Here is a 21078-nt window from a genome sequence, read left to right as displayed (position 1 = left end):
TAAGATTGGTGGCGCATTGGCGATGTAAGCAATGGTTAACATTTCTTACAAGGCCAATGTCTATTGGCGTTGGTGACCACTTACCATCAGGTGGTCCATATTGTCCTACCTATTCAATAAAAAAAGACTGATGTTCAATTCGAGATCAAAGAAAATTGTCATCAAATATCGAAACAGTTTTTTTTAGATTAAAGTCCCTACCCTGCTACCCAAATAACGCGAATCTACTCTTTCATCTAACTTAACTAAATTAAAAAGAAGCTTATTACTTTCTTTCTAAGGAATTATAAAAGAAGTTTGAAAAATAATTATATTTTATATTATTATAATAATAATTCTCCATTACGTTCATTTTATAATATTTAAATAACCGCTGTTTTGGGACACGATATTGTCACCCAGGGAGGGGTTCTTACTATAACTCTCTACAGTGGAAGATTGCGTTATATAATATTAAAAAGTATTTAACATTTTTAATACTCTTTGGGATCAATTAATTATTTAAACTAAAGCCTTAAATAAATACAAGTAAAAATTAAAAATAGCTCCTGTACAAATTGTCACCGCGTGAAATGGTGGCAAGAATGCTACATTTCCTCTTTGAAATTGATGAAATATATTTAACCGGATGATTGCTAGTTCGCCAAAGCACCAAAAAGCACAAAAAGCACCAATAAATTTTCATGTGTTAACTAATTGTGTGCTATTTAAATGTAATATACATGTATTTGTACAAATAAATAAAACCGAAGTGTCTGTCTGTGATTTCAAAATGTCTGCCTCTTTTTTAATATCATTATTTGTATTACCAAATATACTTTGTGTTAGAACATATGATGGAAACCGAAAACATTTTCTTTATTACAATATATTGTTATATATTTTAACGTTGGTACATAATAATTGAAATTGGTATGATGTATTAAAAATGAGAGATTTTAAAGGATTTTCGTCACAAACTAAATTTCGTGCTGACGAAGCCACAGGGTTTGCTAGTTGTTTTAAAATCATTATGAGTTATAAGTATTTAAATAGATAACGAATGGCCAATAGCAACGATAAATACTTACGCCCTTACTTATAAACGTTGCTTAGCTGTTAAGTTAAACACTGATTTATCATGTACAGTATTATTTAGCTAATCTCTTAGAACTAACTTTCATTCACCGCAAAAAACGGTCATATATTGATATGCGATATTGACTATAATAATTATAACATTTCAAGAATACACGCTTCAAAATAGTATATCACCATAAGTCGATGGTCAACATTTCACGGGTGAGTTATGAAGTGAGTTCTTATAGAATAGCATTGCAGTACGCTTTGAAAAGCGCTTCAAGGCGTCTGTAAATCTAGCAAACCGACAGACCAACATACCCTGACAGTGATCTTCCGTTCCCTTCGTTTAATTATCCATATCTTATCTTACAGTAAACTCCAAGCCGTTGACCTTTGATGAGGTATACAACCAGAGCTCGCCTACCAACTGCACGGTGTACTGCGGAGGTCTGACCACGGGCCTCACAGAGGAGCTCATGCAAAAGACATTCCAGCCTTTCGGCACCATCCAGGAAATACGCGTCTTCAAGGATAAAGGATATGCCTTTATAAGGTAGGTTTCCTAACTTTTATAAAAAAGCTATACTTATACTTGACCCCATTTTGTAAGTACCAAATGAAATTAAATAACCACATTGAGCTATTAACCAGGATTTAACTTTTTTTTTGTATTGTTCACCCTTTAACCGTGCTTTAACTCAAGTCGTAATATCGGTATTACAAATTAAATAATACATATTATAATTTATATATCAGCTCGCTATGCACACACACCGACTTCACTTCGCGCCAATACCAATGTATATATTCTATTTTCCCGCGCTCCGCGAAGTGTCATCAGATGACAGATGGATAGATACACAGATAATATATATTCATGTTATAAAATACTAATTAATACTTTATTGTAGATGTGTGTACACTTTAAGCTATGTACAGTCATTTTTATAATATATAAAATAAAGTATAAAAAAATACGGATTATAAATTTATAGAAAAAACACGCCGTCTAAAAGATTGTCCTGTGGCATTGTACCCAAGACTGGCACAAGATTTCTGTAGAATGTTTAAGTTTTGAAGAGTGAGTAAGTGCAATTACATTAACATCTCAGTTTCCAAGGTTAGCAACGCATTGACGATGAGCGGTGGTGACTCCCTATCACCACTATTTGCCAGCCTTCCTACCTATTTTCAATAAAAAATACCATAAAAACCATTTGATATAACTGCTCAGCTTGATATAGAAGTCAGGACCTCAAAACCCATTTTCATAGGTTCTCAACAAAGGAGAGCGCCACCCACGCCATCGTCGCTGTGCACAACACGGACGTCAACGGGCAACCTGTGAAATGTTCCTGGGGAAAAGAATCCGGGGATCCGAATAATTCCCAATCTCAGGGTCAGGTATGTATGACAAATGAAAAGCATCACAATGAGAGCAAAAAATACCAGCACTTAAATCGGACCTGATATATAATAGAGTCTTCCATGAAACGCTTTGCATCTACTGGTTTAAATTTAATGTATTGTTTTAGCAGTTTTTTTCAGTTCACGTTACAAAAATAATGTCTCCTCATTAAGTAGTATATAAGAACAGAACGGATGACACCAATCTTGGTTATAAAGCGAATGTCTCATATATCAGGCAATCATAAATAGTGTGAAGGTCACACCGAATGCTCAAACACCAATCTTGGTTATGGAGCGAGTGTCTCATGTACTACCTACCTACTCTATATAACCCATAAATAAATAATAATAATCGCTGGCCTTTTTTAAAATTTAAGAGGCGCATTTTTTTTTGACCAATGGCTTAAGAGCTTTCCGAAAGACCGTAAACAATGAAAACTTCCGGCTTAGAACTGTAAATAATTTCTCAACAGAGAACCCCCAATAACGTTTACTTAACGTTAACGTTAGACTTGGACTTTGAAACCAGGACTTCGAAATATGATCTAAAAAGCTAGCCTAATTTAATGTTAATTTCATACTATGTAATATTGACATTTCAATTTAAACCCTTTTTAAGACAAAAATTTATGATTGTATTATTAATTTGCTTGCTAACAAAGGACCCTATGACCCTTTTCAAACATAAGCCCATTAAAACGGTTTATAAATATTTGTTTTTTATTAAACATGTTAAAACATAAATATCATATTTATTTAGGATCCTTTAATTAAAGGAGGTTAATTTTGTATTTAAGTTTTTTGGAATTATGATATTATGCCTTTAACATGTTATGTATAAAAAATGGTTGCGTCACTTTCTCTGGTAATCAATTTAAAAATTAATTAATTGTTATCTATTTTATACCCCTCCAATTACGTGTAAGCTTGCACTAGGAGTGGGATCTATAATAAACCATGGTATCAAATTTGCGACTTTTACATCACTAGGCGGCTAACCAACCCCTAACCCGTTGTGCTACCCTTAAAGAATAAAAGGACATTACTTCAAAATGCACATTCCGTAATTCAAAATTTTTTTATTTATTTAAACGCCCACCTTTTTGTGGAGGTTCGGAGGTTATTCGCGAATTCACATGTGGCAATATTTATATGACATACAAAGGTTTCCTCACGACGTTTTCCGCAAATATGAAAAAATCGGTGGTCCGCATAATAAAATATGGTAATATTGATGCGTTTTTTTTTCATTAATGAAACACCATCCACTCATAGTAGCCCGTTTTTGCTGTATTTTTGTTTGATCATTAGATATATTAGTATTATTACGATATTATAACAAAACTTACTTATACTTAAATACTATAACTAAAAACTAAAACACCAGCAGTACTTCCGAAGCTCTTCACCCTTAACGTGGTCGTTACTGACAAATATATTTTTAAACATATTTATCCCCACTTTATTACATCACTTATCGTACAGCTACTCTATATTGTTAACAGCCTGTGAATGTTCCACTGCTGGGCTAAGGCCTCCTCTCCCTATTTGAGAAGAAGATTTGGAGCTTATTCCACCATGCTGCTCCAATGCGGCAGAATTTCAGTGAAATTAAAGACATGCAGGTTTCCTCACGATGTTTCCTTCAGCACGAGATGAATTATAATCACAAATTAAGCACATATAAATTCAGTGGTGCTTGCCCGGGCTTGAACCCACGATCATCGGTTAAAATTCACGCGTTCTTACCATCAGCATCTTTGCTTATTACTGCTTTTTATCCAACATATTTTCCAGTTTTGAACCCTTTCATATATTTATTACAAGCCCGGGCGAGCACTGAATTTGCACGTGCTTGATTTGTGTTGTAGTACGAGATGCGATATCAGAAATATTCACGCTTCTGACTCTCCCTGCTCGATCTTAAACATTAAAAAAATTTAAAGTCTTTACATCCATGGCTGTGTGACACTTTTGACAATGCCGTCAATTTTTTTTTTTTTTTTATAGAATAGGAAGGTGGACGAGCATATGGGCCACCTGATGGTAAGTGGTCACCAAACGCCCTTAGACATTGGCATTGTAAGAAATGTCAACCATCGCTTATAGCCAACGCGCCACCAACCTTGGGAACTAAGATTTTATGTCCCTTGTGCCTGTAATTACACTGGCTCACTCACCCTTCAAACCGGAACACAACAATATCAAGTATTGCTGTTTTGCGGTAGAATATATGATGAGTGGGTGATACCTACCCAGACGAGCTTGCACAAAGCCCTACCACCAGTAGCCCTACCACCAGTAAACCCTACCACCAGTAAGCCCTACCACCAGTATATATATAATAGGAAATAAAATAACTTTTCATTTCATTAAACATTCTATTAAATAACCTGACCTGGCAACTTCATAGTTGTGCTAAAGAGAAAGTAGGAAATCCATATTTTTCCAATTCCTTGTGTAAAATTCTCTCGAGTAATGATCGATTTTCATCAATAACAATTCCGGAAGTTGATCAAAAAAAGGAATTAATGTTAATATTAATTAACAGTGTAGGCCCGTGATTTAGCTAGGCAACCTATATGCGATTTATCAATATATTATCTAACATATATTGTTATGACGAGCCGGTTGGCGTTGTTGGTATATTGCCTTGCCTTTCACGCCGAAGGTTGTGGGTTTGATTCCCACACAGTACAGACATTTGTGTGCATGAACATGTCTGTCCTGAGTCTGGGTGAAATTATCAATATGTGTTTACAAAAGAAAAGAAGTATATGTAGTATATCAGTTGTCTGGTTTGCATAATACAAGCTCTGCTTAGTTTGGAATCAAATGGCCGTGTGTGAATAATGTCCCAGGATATTATTATTATTTATCATCATCAAATAACAGATGAGGGTATAAATTTCTGATAACGTACCTTAGACTATTTATAATTCATCTCGAATGTATCGGATGAAAACCGCATATGTATCCTGGTGGAATTAATTCTAAACTTCCTCAAATAAGGTTCCTGTCCCAGTATTAACAGGCTATTACGAAACCACGTGTAACGCTCCTATGTTGAATAAATTTTGACTTTAACGAAAATTGTTTCATTCGTGTGAAGTTAGGAGGGGTGCTATATTATTCGTTATATATGCAAAGATCTTACACATTAAATATTAACATATAAAAGCTATGAAGTAAGTTGTATTTCAATGAATTCTTTATGGCTCATTAAGTATCTACACTTTGATGTTTATAATTAATTAATTATTAAATCTCATTTAGAAATTTTATATTTTATAATGTGAAACATTAATTTGCGCCCCTTGGGGGTGAAATTGGGGTACTATATCATCATTTTACGTGCTTTCAAATTAATTTATTCAATATAGATAATTTATTCATAGTCAAATTAAAAACAGTTCTTAAAAGAAAACGCACTGATCTAGAAGAAATTGCGAAAGAAATTCCCATTTTTGTCAAGAAAAACTGGCGAAAGAACCTTCCAATTTTGTAATTATTATCCTATTTGAAAAAAAAAACAGGCAGTCATCGTGAAAACTTGAAACTGTTAAATATATTTGTCCAATTTTCACATCTATTGGCGCTCCAACGAATAGTTCGGTCTCTTTTTATTATATAGCTTTTTATTCATCAAAATACACAGTATGTCGCAAACTCGATACAAAATATCAATACAGCTTATATTATTTGTATATACTGTTAGTATTTACATAAACTTCAATCATTATTATCCTCATTAATTTCTACAATACCTAAATTATTTGTACTTTCAATGATTTCATGATATTAACATTAGCATGTCGGTGACGCGAAGCCACGAGTCTATCCCCTACGATAAGCCAGCGTAACGCGCAAAGAAGTTTTCACTTCAAAATTATGATTCAATAAAAATTTAAATTTATTAATTATCAAATTAATTATATTGTCCAAAAACGATCTCGAACGGATTAAGTTAAATAATTAATGTTTTGTTTACAGCTTGGTGGCACCGCGTATAGTCCATTCGGAGCGTACACGGGCGGGGTACCCCCTGCGTCGTACTGGTACAACACGTACCCCCAACAACTCGGCGGGTTCCTGCAAGGCGTACAGGGGGTACAAGGCTACTCTTATGCGGGGCAGTTTGCGGGCTACCAGCAACAGTATATGGGGTAAGTGATATTATTAAAAAGAAATATTTATTTTAATTTACCCTCACAGGGAAAATTCGACCGTAATTAATTGTTAAAAAAATGAATATAATATTAAATATATATATTTTTTTAATCTTTATGCAATTTTTTTTTAATTTTAGTCGGGCGACTCTAGTCTGTATGACAATTAAAAAAGTAAATGTAATGAAATGAATGAAAAAGCGTTTGACAACTGACGATGACTGTCTGACATTGACAGTATAAACGTAAACTATGAATGATTAATTTTATTTAATAAAATGTATTTAAAACACCAATATGCATAAATTTTGCTCTGTACTTCTTCTCTATATAAACTTCAGCCATGCCAAATCTCTCAATCCTGCGCGCAATTTGCTTAAGTGTAAATCAAAATAAATTTTGTTCAAGTAAGATGAGCACTTTTAATTGTCATTTTACAATTCTAATTTTAACATAAAGCTACCAACAAAAAACACAGAAGTTACTCTTTTTAACTATAAAAAATTACATATAATAATCATATACAATTACATTTATATATCCTGTACGAACATCGACGATTACTAACTCCAAGCTCTTCTATCGTTTATTATAAACATGAGTTTTAATTTTAGTTAAAATGGTCTACGGAAAGGACGTATTCACTTTGTGAAGTTGAAAGTTTGATGTATAAAGGGACACAAAGTTTTCTCTTCGCGTCTTAATATATCAATATAATATTTCTAGCAAAAATAAAACTCCAATCAATAATTTAAATTTAAGCTTGGTAACGCTTAAATATAAGCTCAACAATTACATTTAGGTGAGCCCTTGGAGTTTTACTTAACCCGATGCCAAGATAATCATTGAATCGAGTTATACAGACAGATTGAGAACCCCCCTTTTTTATAACCGATTTAAAGAAGCCAACTTGAACAAAAAATATTTTCAATATGATCACAATTTTAATATCTATCATTCAAGTATAAGGTAAATATTTGGTTACAGAATGGGAGGAGTCCAGCTGCCCTGGGCTCTTGGAGGAGGTGTAGGTGGAGTTGGGGGTGTCGGGGGTGTTGCTGCTATGTCTCAACCCCCCCAAGTATTGCACTACCCAGTCCAGCACTTTCAAGTCCAGCCGGTGAGCTGTTCTATAATATATTATACGTTAAAATTAATAAAAAATATTACTAAAGAAACTGACCGGCACCGGACGCATGGCCGATGTGAAAACCAATAATTAAATATATAGGGTTTCGTTATATAAAAAATATTTTTCTTATTATTATAATAATATACAGCATCGATGTGTATAGTATACGCACACACACAATGGAGTAGAGCGGAGAGACATGACGTCATAAGAGAGCGTCATGACGTTTGCCGTCACGGCACACGAGTCAGTTTTACCCCCAAAGCGCGTCAATAGATCATATCATCAATGTTTTGTTAACAGTTACAAAATACTTACAGTTTTGGCCTAAAGTATTTTAAGTACAGTGTGTAATTTAATTGTTGAAATGCTCAGCTAAGGCCTCCTCTCCTTTAAGGAGTAAGTTTGAACCTTACTCCACTACGTTGCCTCATTGTGGATTGGTCCATCACATATAGATTTCCTCGAATGTCTTCCTTAACCGAGCACGAGATTATAACCAAACTAAGCATACGAAAATTCAAAACATCGGTTAAAATTCACGACTTCCAACCACTTGGCCTGGTATAGTATTGCTATACAAGTATCAGGAGTTGTGCCGTCAGCACATCGCCTTTTAGTTGTACTCCATATTTGGCATGATGACGAAATCATAACAATTCTTATTAAATTATTATAATGTAATGATCAGTCAGTACAGGGTACTCAAACAATTGTGACGTGTCTTAAATAAAAATATATTATTTCTTCGGTCTTTGAGTATTGGCTAGCCTCATACCTGGATCCGTCTCTGAATAATATACGCCTCAGTATCTCAAGATAGCCTACAAGCTAAAGAAACTTCGCTCTTATCTACGTACCTTATATATATATTATGTTTTAGGCGGACGATCAATTGGGCCCTGGTGTATATGATAGTAGTCACCACCGCCCATAGACATTGACCATGTAAGAAATAATAGCCGATCCTTACATCGCCAATGCGCCACTAACCTTGGGAACGAAGATATTATGTCCCTTCTGTATAGTTACATTGTCTCGCTCTCCCTTCAAACCGGAACGCAAAAATACCAAATATTGCTACTTATCGGTAGAAAATCTGATGATTAAGTAACCAAGACGGGCTTGCACAAAGTAACACATATATGTACATATTATGTTTATTTGACGAGCCGGTTGGCGTGGTTGGTAGGTACTTGCCTTTCACGCCGAGGGTTGTGGGTTCGATTCCCACCCAGGACAGACATTTGTGTGCATGAAAATGTCTGTTTGCCCTGAGTCTTGGTGTAATAATATAAGTATGTATTTACAAAAGAAAAGTAGTACATGTAGTATATCAGTTGTCTGGTTTCCATAGCACAAGCTTTGTGCAAGCTTAATTTGGGATCAGATGCCCGTGTGTGAAAAATGTCCCAGGATATTATTATTATTTCCACCAACCCGCAGTGGTGGAATAAGCTCCAAACCTTCTCCTCAAAAAGAGGAGAGGAGGCCTTTAGTCCAGCAGTGGGACATTCACAGGCTGTCACGGAAGTATATTAGAACTAATCTATTTGCATTCTCATTCATTATAGATCGGTGAGGACGAATGGTTGGCTCCAAGTTTGCTTGTGTGAGGCCAGCGACCCGCTTCCCAAGATCCTTGCTGCTGCACACAAAAGGAATGGATGCTGAACTAACCCCCCTAAACTTCAACCAAACAACACTCTAGTCGGTTTGTTGTAATTTTAGTTTTGTTGTTATTGTAAGAATGAGGGCTATCATGTATGAGTTCACCAACAGGCGCTCGTGTTGAGTTTAATGTCAAATTACTCTGAAAGCTTATTGTTTGCGAACAAATATCCGCCATATTAACTAATTCATTATCATTGTAAAAAAATTGCCATTATAAATTAATTACGGGAGACAAAAATCTGTTTTAGACAATTTTCGAAAACCGTATCCCTTTTCCTTCGGAGACGTAATTAATAGTTTATTTATCAATCTAATATTATAAACGCGTAAGTAACTCTGCTACGCTTTCACGACTAAGCTACTTACGATTTTGATGAAATATAGTGTGAAGCAAGCTTGAACCTCAAGGAAGAATTAGTCTACTTTCTTCTAACAAACACTTGAGCGAAATATATTTTAAAATTAAATGGTTGGCCCGTACTAGCACGCTTTTTCAGCGAAATAGAACCTTAATCCCTAGAAGTGCTGATTGGTAACCATGTACGATATCCCTTATTCTTTTGTTATTCTAGTCATTATCAAATTATAAGTTTTGTATTTTGTTATAGTTTATTATACGTTGCGTTTTTCGTTGTTGAATTCGGACAACCGTTCGGAACGTTGTCTATCTTCTACGAACAATCTAGAACCTGTTTATTTTTTTTATTATTTGAAATTTTCTCTCGTTCCGAACGATTGTTCGTATTGTAATTTAGTTTTTAATGACGGGGATGTTACTGGCAGGCAAGTTTTTGGGCGCATTGCGGCTTAAGGCCTTGCATTTAAAACTAAGTAAGTTTCGATGAAGAGCGATATATGTCTGACGAGATGTGGAGTAAAATGTGAGTCATTCTATCGAAATATTTCATTCTATTGCTGCTTATGACTGCGTTAAACGGAACGTGGTAAATTTAGGTAATAAATAGTTAGTATTAAGTATATATAAGAAATAGATATAAGATTATATCAGACGGACGCGGGCCAAAATGGTTGCGAAAATTGTGTGACGTTTTTTTTTTTTTCGTGGATTCAAGCTATGATACGGTACCAAACATCTGTAAGCACAAGTATAGGCTAAGATTAGTGGAAAAATAATGTAGATTTTTGGAAAAATGTTTAATAGGAAACGTAGAAAAATGTAGGACGGGTACAGAAAGCGAGTGAGTGTTTTTTAAGAAATTTTATATCAGCTGAGGAAGCCAGGTGGTGAGATAAATAGTTATTAAAAAAAATTATATACGAATAGACGAAAGCTATACAAAGAGGTCTTAGTCATTTTTTTTCTGGACGTCATTACTATGCCAAATCAGATCTGCTTAATTTAAAAAAAAAATTATCACGACTTTTATATAATATATAACTATATGGTTATAAAAAAGGTTGTGTCTATATGTAAACAATGGGCTTGGAGATCATTTAAAAAGAACTTTGGGTGAAAACCGAAACTTAGACAAAATATTAGATTTACTTAAATGTAAGGGAAAAGAAAAAATATTTATTGTCTAGATATTAAGAAGCATTTAATCATTTACTGTAGTTAATACGTAATGGTGTGTTTGGAATGTGATGTTGCGTCTGTTGTTTATTTAAAAAAAAAAATTTTGCTGTTTTTTTCTTTTCGTGATTGTACCTCGATAGAGGAATACTAGAATTTTTTAATGGCAACATTATTAACACGGTGGTCATTATACTAAAACTACTGTCTTTTTTGAAAACTTTTTAAAAAAAAAATTTGGCGTACACATGCGCCCTCTATCATATGAATATTTTGTAAAAAAAAATATATTTTATATATTATATTTAATGATTTATCGTTTATCTGTCGTAGATTCATTTCTATTTAGCATTTTTTGTTTTGCATTTAGAGAAACTGAGAGACATATCGCTAGAAAAAAAATAAATATTAAAAATAAGATGTAAACGTAAAATTACGTATAATTTCAGTTAAGGAACGAATTGGCGTGTCAATTTTTTTCAACCTGTCATAGAAGCGTTGAAAATGTTGAAAAAAAAAAAACAACAACATTAAAACCAAATATCAACAGAATATGTACGGTAGACGTGAAAATAGATAGAAAAATTTAGATGTAGTTTTAATGCTAGTTCTGACGATAAAAAAAGAATTAATTTCAGCCTATAATCGCTTAAGTAGACGGCTATAGCTAGTACACATATATATTCAAATAGATATAAGATAATATTAACCAAAAACGGTTAACCTATTGGAAAAAGTGTATACTTTTAACCAATAATAATTGTCGATGCCTTTCTCTTGTTGCTATACACTCCATTTTAAAATTATAATTATTGTGCTACATAAGTGTATTCTAGGTACGGCTCTTCAGTTTTAGGTATATGCTTAGGTATTTAACGTATAAATAATAATAAAAAAAAAAACGAAATGTACCATTATAAGATGGATAAATATAACAATTAGCTAGATAAATTGCAAGATTTATTGAATTATATTATATATACAAAAATTATTATGCAAATGATTGCATATATAATCTTTAGATAGGCTATAAAAAGTTTTTTTTTTAATTTTATATTGTTTTTATTTCTTTTTTTTTTTCGTCCATTCCATTTACATATATTAAGATATAGTATATAATTTTAAGTCCCAAATAACACCAAATATTATATAAACCTTGGAGTAAATATTAAAAGTAGTAACGGCAATTAAACCATTTTCATATTAAATGAAAATATAAAATGCCTTATATATTTAAATGTATTTGTCTATCGTTGATTTCGATTCATTTTCAAATTAAATGTAGCATTCTGTTTGAAATGGTATCTTCAAAAGGTTATAATTTTTATCACATTTACCTGATTCTATCCGAACACGATTAAACACTCTCCATTATATAAAAAAACGCTATTTACATAATCGATAAAGGATCAAACCAATATTTTAGTAATTGTCGATTTAAATGATCGGAACAAAGACTGTAAAACATTGGATATACCATTTTAAATACGCGAAGTGCCAAATATTTTGTTATATATTTAATTTATTTATACAGTCTTTCCGATATAAGCGATAACACCAATCTGATCTAGGCATATAATCCTCTAAGAGCGATTCTAAATTGAAATTTTACAGCCTTGAATGATAAATCAAACAACAATAAAAATTAAAATATATGAATATCATTTATATTTTCATTTAATTCGATAATTTTCAAATGAAATTAAACTTTGATTCCATTTTCGAATATTAAAAAAGGTTGTAATCATATTATTACGTCCTTTAGACAACGCTGTTTATTTATTTTTTTACATTTATTTAATTGTATTTGATATAAATTTATTTGTGTCTACATTTATTCAAGGTTGTAAAATAACGTAGACTTTAATGTTTGTGAGTAATGTTTATTCAATGTTTTTGATTTCATTTAAATCTAATAAATGTTACCTTTGTTTTAGAAAATGCTAGACTTTTGATGTGTTGTAGAGTAATTCCCAATGATCGCGTGCTTAAGGAATATTGTTTTAAAACACAAAATAAATAAATATTTTTTGATATTTATAATGATGGAATTAGCTAGTCCAGTCGGTGTCTTGTAGTTTTTTTTTATTTTTTCTGTGGCAAATGGTTATAGAGGAATTAAGATGATGCGCTCGTGATGGAATTTTGGCATAATATATAATTTGATATACGACATTATATATGTACGACATATATAAAGCACATAAATTCATGATAAATTCTATGTTTTCTTGTAAAATTTAATTACATATCTTAAGGGCAGCGCATTGGCCGTGTAAGGGATATTTCATATTTCTTACAGCGCCGATAGCGCGGTGGTGACCAGTTACAATGAAGGAATATATTTGCGAGTCTGCCTACCTATATCAAATTAAAAGAAGCCTCTAAAGCGAATAACTCAATAGAATGTGTGCTATATAGTCAAAATAAGCAAACATTTCCAAGATAATCATTTGAATTTTTAATTAAACATACTTCTAACTGATGCCTTATATACTTTTTTAAATTTATTTGTATGATCATATTGCTTGCTTTGCAGGGCTAAGGGCAAGTTACGAAGTGATAATATAAAGACCATTAAACAATACATATTTGTGTCAATTTTCGTGAAAAACGATTAAAAGCTATCGTCTATTAATCCCGTGTACACCAATATATCGTTTGCAACAAAATATATAATATATATCTCGAAGTATCTCTCATATAACAACGCTATATATGAAAGGTATTAAGACTTTATAACTAAAATATCGTGTCAATTTGTATATTATGCCGATTATGATTGATGTATTTAATTAAATAGTATCTTTAATGATAAACTATAAACAAGTACACAATAACAATTGACGTTTCGCATTGATAATTTAAATAGCATTCATTTTAAAAATGAATATCATTTTACATTTGTCGCGAAAACGTGCAACAAGGATACCGTACGTCAATTGTTATTGTGTACGTAAAAACACAGCAATAATAACGCAATAGGTGTTGTAGTATTTTTTTTTTCGTGTACCGCTAGTTCGATGTTAACGGTAAAGAATTTATCTAGTTTCATTTAATAAATAAAAAAATAACATGTAACATTACTAAACTATCGCACGTATATATTTTACGCTCCCTTCCCCTACCCCTCCTTTTTTCTACCGTCCATGGATGTTGTCTGTAGACGTAGATGTTTCGTTGGCTCTAGTTTTTTTTTTATTATTATTTTGACTAACGCACACTTTTGAGATTTCTTCGTAGAACATCCGAGCTTTTGTTGAGATGAGAACCTATGTGATCTTAACTATTGAACTTATTCGAAATGACCACGAAACGTTAGTGATTTACACAACTTCACCATTTTGTATTTTTATTAAAAAAAAAAGAACCTATCCTTACGCGACTTTTTAATAATATCATGATGAGATGTTAGGGCATGTTTATACATTCTGGCCGATTTTAGTCGGGAAATGTAATTATGAAAATATATGAAAAATTTTCATTTAAAATTTTCTTTTCTAGACAAAATCGGCCATAGGATATATTTAGTTTTTCTTAACCCCGTTTTGTTTGTTTATTTATGGTCGCATTATATTTAGATTAATAGCAAGTTAAATAGTATGTTAAATATATAATAAGTATTTGCTTGACTGTTATTTTGTCTTGTTTTCTAAAGTTATGTTTTCTGAAAACAATTCTGTTAATCCATTTTAATGAAGTTGGAAATAAATTGTTTTATAAATCTTTTTCGATGTTAATTTAAAAAAAATTAAATCATAAAAATAAAATCAATTTTTTCCTCTTTATAATAATTTACATTTAAAACTATAATTCCGATTTCGATTTTCATTTAACGTTAAAATGAAACGATTTCTTTCCAACGGCATGCATATGTTGATTTGGACTGTTTAATTTACATAAAAAATACATTAGACATATTGATATAATACTCCGTACCTACCTATAGAATAATTTAGTAATATATTATAGATTAAGAATTATAAGAATGCGATAACAATAAAGACAATATTGTGTTTTATTTAAACCCCATTTTCCTATAAAGCTTATATTTAGTGTTTTTTTAATGTAACGCGTGTCGTATACCGTCGTTACGCGGATAAAGTGGGTGTGACGTTACATTGATTGATAAGAGATGGTAACCTTAGATGTACTTTAAGATAGTAACAATAAAGTTTGAATAAGAATGGAAGTTGGTACGCAAAATTATATAAAACCTTGTATATTTAAATAACACTTCACCTTGACTTTGGAAGTATACACATTTCCAGACCCCAGGCTTCTACTGAGACTCTTCAACTCGGAAACGCTCAGTAACTTTTTAATGGGCAGACTTTAAATTTTTTCGGGTTTGAACAAAAGATCTCGGAATTTGCAGTCTTAAATCTAGCCACTAGACAAAAGAGGCAGTAGACATCAATTATTATTTTATTAGGTCAATGAGTTCAGGGGGCCCTCTAACCTCAGCTTTGAAAAAAGAGGAGCATAAAAGAAAAAAAAATATTTTTTCTTTTTAACAAATAAAATATAGATGTATTTTTAATATTATTATTAAAGTATATTTATTTATTTTTATGTTTTTAAATGAACATCAACAATTACAGAACTCCTGATTTAAGATTTTCAGCACATGCGCCAAGCGTCCTCGATAAGCATGTGCTGTTTGTTGTCGTTATTTCAGTTATTTGGTAGTTTGGATGAGTACGCCCGTAGCACATTGGATCAGCGATAAGCTCACGTGCTTGACTGTCGTGAGATCAATTCGACAATTCCACCCATCAACTTTTTAGTCAAGTTTTCATTCGCCCTGGCCTTGCATCAGTTCTCATTTATGATATTTGCGATGTTTTCGATGATTTAAACTTTCTGGGGTCTGGGACGCATTATAATAGTTGCGCTAGGTGTGTTTTTCCCTACCACCAGCCTTATTTAATCAAGTATCACCACTAATGCTATTATTTCTATTCCACACATTCATCCATCTGGCACCATATTCTGCTAGACCTCATTTTCCCTAAAAAAATCCGATGACAAAACATGTATGATACAGGTTGCAGCACAACGGTAATTTTATAATCTATAATGATTCTCAACTTGATCGACAACGAAAAAAAAAGAACGATTTTCTAAACTCCAGTTCAAATTGACAAATTAGCTTCTATAAAAACTAATATCTTATTATGAATTAATATTGATTTTATAACAGTATTAATAATAATATAATAATAATATAATAATAATAATATCCTGGGACATTTTTCACACACGGCCATCTGGTCCCAAATTAAGCTTGTACAAAGCTTGTGCTATGGAAACCAGACAACTGATATACTACATATACTACTTTATTTTGTAAATACATACTTATATAGATAATTACACCCAGACTCAGGACAAACAGACATGTTCATGCACACAAATGTCTGACCTGGGTGGGAATCGAACCCACAACCTTCGGCGTGAAAGGCAAGTGTTCTACCAACCACGCCAACCGGCTCAAATTTTAAATATTAGTATATGATTATCGGCGATATAATCTGTTTTGTGGTTTTTTTGTTGAGCTTCCTGCAATCTTTACTAAACATTATCATGCAATGTAGGAAAATCTCAGTAAGTACTCCGAATTTCCAAATTTTTTTCCAAAATCGTTTTTTTCCCTTTATTGATCTCATCTGTATAATAAATATTCTGTATTGTCATGTGCGTCGGTGTTTATTTATTCCCATTTTCTTCTATTAAACACAGAGATTCTACCCCTCATAGAGGCGACGTATGGATTTAGCCTACTAGGGATAACTTGAACTCACTTTTTCCAATTCTTGTTCCTATTTATAATTTTGAAGGCCAATATAAGTTCAAGCTACACGGAAAGAGGGGATGAGGGCCCGATTCTTTCCTTATGCACCGGGGCCCTTGTCCACCTAGCTACACCACTGGGTATAATAGAGGTAATAGGCGCAGGTTCGATCTTTGGGCTATCGTCGTCCCACTCTTAACAACATGTACGCTTAATTGGAGAGATAAATATTAGTAATTCTTAAAAACAATCATTATGACAGATATATGAATTTGATTAATAGAATAAATTAAAAATACCGCCATTTGAACGTCGTCAGACGTCTAACTTCTCTCTTTGATTCTATTTCACTCTCACTCAGCATTCCTTCAAGTGTCAGCTAAATTTCATACATTTTGAGGAACCCTTTTTATAAACAAAGATACTAACTTGTACATTACTTAAGACATAACATCATGACACTAGGTGTCACCGTAGCTGTCAAATAAATATACCAGTGACAAAATACTACGTTATTTATACTTTACTGAACACGTTATTATAATATGTACAAAAGGCGGTTTAATGCATGAACGCTGAACTAACATCCAATCACACACAAACTTGCGTCAATTGCATCTCTTTCTCCGTTATCCAATACATATATGTGTGACAAAAATGAAGATATTTTTTTTTATTGACGGTGACAGTGACAGGCGATACTTGTGGTGTAAGTGTCATAATACGCGCCAGAAAAAGAAAAGAAATACTGACTCAGGTAAAAAATACCGCTATTGCATTATGTCATTTAATAGTACAATTATTTTGCGTGTTTATTTCGACGCTAGAAGTCAGTTACAGGTATGGACGAAATATACTCACTGTGACAGATAACAACTTTTTTTTATCTGTGAGACGCTTGTGGCAATCTAATGAAACTGATTAAGGGTTACCAGTTAATAAAATTTCCTCACTATTAGGTAAAACATCAACGCTTGTTTCGAAGTTTAATTTTTATAAAAATAATTATCACTTCTGGCCTGTAAGATGATATTTCATTAATTTTAATCTATCAGTTATTATGGATGGGAATTTAGGATATCTAATTACTTATGGTATCACTTATCGGTTGCAGAGGCTGTCAAAATATGACATTTGGCTTTTACACTGGCTCATTCAACCTTTCAGCCCTTCAACCTAAGTATTACTGTTTGACGGAATATCTGATGAGTGGTTGGTACCTATCCAGGCTCGCACAAGGCGGTACCTAGATGTCAATATTAGTTCCGATTTTGGCCACACGCCTTCTTCTTCTTCTGCCTAGCGTTTTCCCGGCCTAGTAACGCCAGGGTCCGCTTTCTTGCATCTACGCCTCCACTTTGCCCGATCTAAAGCCTAAATATTCTTGTCAGATTATAGCAAATTAAAGCGCTAATGTTGTCAGCTTCGCTGCAATTTTACAGATCTTTTTATTTACCCCCAATATACATATAGTTAATCATAATAATAGTTATACAGGGTTATAGGGTAATATGTCACGATCCTTTTAAAGGGTTATAGTTCAGGACAATAGCTATCAAATGACCCCCAAAATGCTTATGCAAAAGTGTATCGTTTTCGAGTTATTAATTTTTTAATATTTTTTTTATTTAAAGGATGTTTAAGATTCTAAAATTCAATAAAAAAAAATCAACGTATTTTCCCTATTTTTTTTTTGTATTTCTTGCTAGGGTACATCCTAGTCAATAATAACCAGTTATAAAACAAAAACAATCTTCAAGCATTTTTAAATTACAGATCCAAAACTGTACAACTTTTCGATTTTTAATTTTGATTCTTTAAGTTACTCGCAATTTTTTTGTAAAAATCACTATGGCTCTTATCGTGCGGATCATTTTAAAAACATCTGCGTTTCCTTAGCTATCCATCGGTACATAAAAAGTACAGTAACAATCATAAACTCAGGAGAAAATTAGATAACAAAGAGACCAGGTAGGAAATTCTAAGAAATGCTATTGTTAAGAAATTAAATCTGGATCAAAGACAAAAGGACCTCAATGCAAAGTAGTTAAAGATTATTTTTAATAGGGGTAATAGGTAAAAAAGGAGAGATAAACCAGAGCTGTTTGTGGAATACTATTATCAATTCCTTTGAATTTACCGTCATTTTTTCTAATTTCCTTTTATCTCATTTCTTTTAGGAATAAGAGTAATAAAACCTTGTCGGGGTACATAATACTCACTGTACTTGCACTGCTCGTATAGTGTGGACGCGCTTTAGTGAATATTGATCTCTTAAATTTTTGAAAAAAACCGCATCGTTTACTGGACTCTGTTTCTTACAACTTCGTGACTCGGCTAGCTAAAAGGAATTTGTGATTTGTGTTTATGATAACTTGGCGCGTAAAAAGGACTATTATGGCTGCAGAACAAAATTCTTCTCGTCGTCCGTACTCTAATGAGGAATACGCTGACATCTTATTTTGCTATGGATATTGTAACGGTGACGCCGCAGCTGCTCGTCGTGAGTATAATCGTCGATTTCCGGATCGCCGGACACCTGACCATAGTGTCTTTATTGGTGTGTATCGTCGAATTAGAGAAACTGGTCGCGTGCAAAGGAGACAATCTGATTCCGGACGCCCTCGTGTCCGTTCTCCAGATGAAGAAGATGTAATTATTCGTCATTTTCGAGAGGACCCTACAGTTTCCACCAATATTGTGGCAAACCGACTGGGCGTATCTCAATGGAGAGTCTGGTTTACTGTCCACGCGGCTGGATTGTATCCCTATCATTACACACCCGTACACGTGATTGAAGAAGGAGATCCTGCAAGACGTTTAGATTTTTGCCGATTTATGCTACACTGTGATGCAGAAAATCCCAATTTTTTGAGAAAAATTTTATGGACAGACGAGTCAAAGTTTGACAAAGATGGTATTACTAACTACCACAATATTCGATATTGGTCTCAAAAAGAACAGGGAAACCCTCACAAAAAGCGATTAAGCGGTTCCCAAAGACGTTTCTCGGTAAACGTCTGGATGGGGATTATCAATGATAATCTTATTGGGCCACATTTCCTACCTGATAACTTAAATGGTGAAAGTTATGAAAGCTTGCTTAGAGAAATCCTGCATGAGTTACTCGAAAATGTTTCGCTGAAACTTAGGCAGAGAATGATATTCCAGCATGATCGTTGCCCCGCACACTTTCGAATGTCCGTAAGACAGTGGCTAGACAGCAATTATCGTAATAGATGGATTGGCAGAGGAGGACCAATCCCATGGCCAGCGAGAAGTCCAGATTTGACTCCGATGGACTATTATGTCTGGGGGCATATGAAAAGCCTGGTTTATGATGTTTCACCAGTACAAACAATTGAAGAACTCAAAACAAGAATAATGAATGCTGCAAATTCTATTCGACATAGCTTGAGTAGTGTTGTAGTAAAAAGTGAATTAAGAAAAAGAATGCGTATTTGTATACGAAATAGGAGATCTCATTATGAATAATAAACACGAATTATGAATAATAAACAGTGTAATTTCGAAAGTATGGAGTAACTAAAAAGATTAAGTATTTTGTTTTTGATTTAAATTCAAAATTGCAATGACAGCTCTGGTTTATCTCTCCTTTTTTACCTATTACCCCTATTAAAAATAATCTTTAACTACTTTGCATTGAGGTCCTTTTGTCTTTGATCCAGATTTAATTTCTTAACAATAGCATTTCTTAGAATTTCCTACCTGGTCTCTTTGTTATCTAATTTTCTCCTGAGTTTATGATTGTTACTGTACTTTTTATGTACCGATGGATAGCTAAGGAAACGCAGATGTTTTTAAAATGATCCGCACGATAAGAGCCATAGTGATTTTTACAAAAAAATTGCGAGTAACTTAAAGAATCAAAATTAAAAATCGAAAAGTTGTACAGTTTTGGATCTGTAATTTAAAAATGCTTGAAGATTGTTTTTGTTTTATAACTGGTTATTATTAACTAGGATGTACCCTAGCAAGAAATACAAAAAAAATAGGGAAAATACGTTGATTTTTTTTTTATTGAATTTTAGAATCTTAAACATCCTTTAAATAAAAAAAATATTAAAAAATTAATTACTCGAAAACGATACACTTTTGCATAAGCATTTTGGGGGTCATTTGATAGCTATTGTCCTGAACTATAACCCTTTAAAAGGATCGTGACATATTACCCTGTAACCCTGTATACACATATATATAATGTATATGTATACACATACACACACACATATATACATATACACATGAATAATAATGCATAATACATGTCAAAGGTAAA

General features: G+C 32.9%; 2 protein-coding genes across 2 annotated transcripts in view; one reads left to right on the top strand and one right to left on the bottom strand.

The window, feature by feature from the left end:
• Window positions 1–9675, top strand: part of LOC126780037 (cytotoxic granule associated RNA binding protein TIA1) — a 55954-nt gene extending 46279 nt beyond the window's left edge. The window contains exons 5-9 of the mRNA XM_050504288.1: window positions 1435–1615; window positions 2337–2466; window positions 6466–6638; window positions 7629–7761; window positions 9348–9675. Coding sequence (XP_050360245.1) covers window positions 1435–1615; window positions 2337–2466; window positions 6466–6638; window positions 7629–7761; window positions 9348–9389 — 659 coding nt within the window. The 3' untranslated portion in view covers window positions 9390–9675. The remainder of the gene's footprint in view (window positions 1–1434; window positions 1616–2336; window positions 2467–6465; window positions 6639–7628; window positions 7762–9347) is intronic.
• Window positions 1–21078, bottom strand: part of LOC126779896 (catenin alpha) — a 400158-nt gene that overhangs the window by 66933 nt on the left and 312147 nt on the right. The gene's annotated exons all lie outside the window — the stretch shown is intronic.

This window comes from Nymphalis io, chromosome 30 (assembly GCF_905147045.1).
Source record: "Nymphalis io chromosome 30, ilAglIoxx1.1, whole genome shotgun sequence".
NCBI classification, from domain to species: domain Eukaryota; kingdom Metazoa; phylum Arthropoda; class Insecta; order Lepidoptera; family Nymphalidae; genus Nymphalis; species Nymphalis io.
Note: the sequence above shows the minus strand (reverse complement) of the source record. Positions and strands in the feature narration are given on the sequence as shown.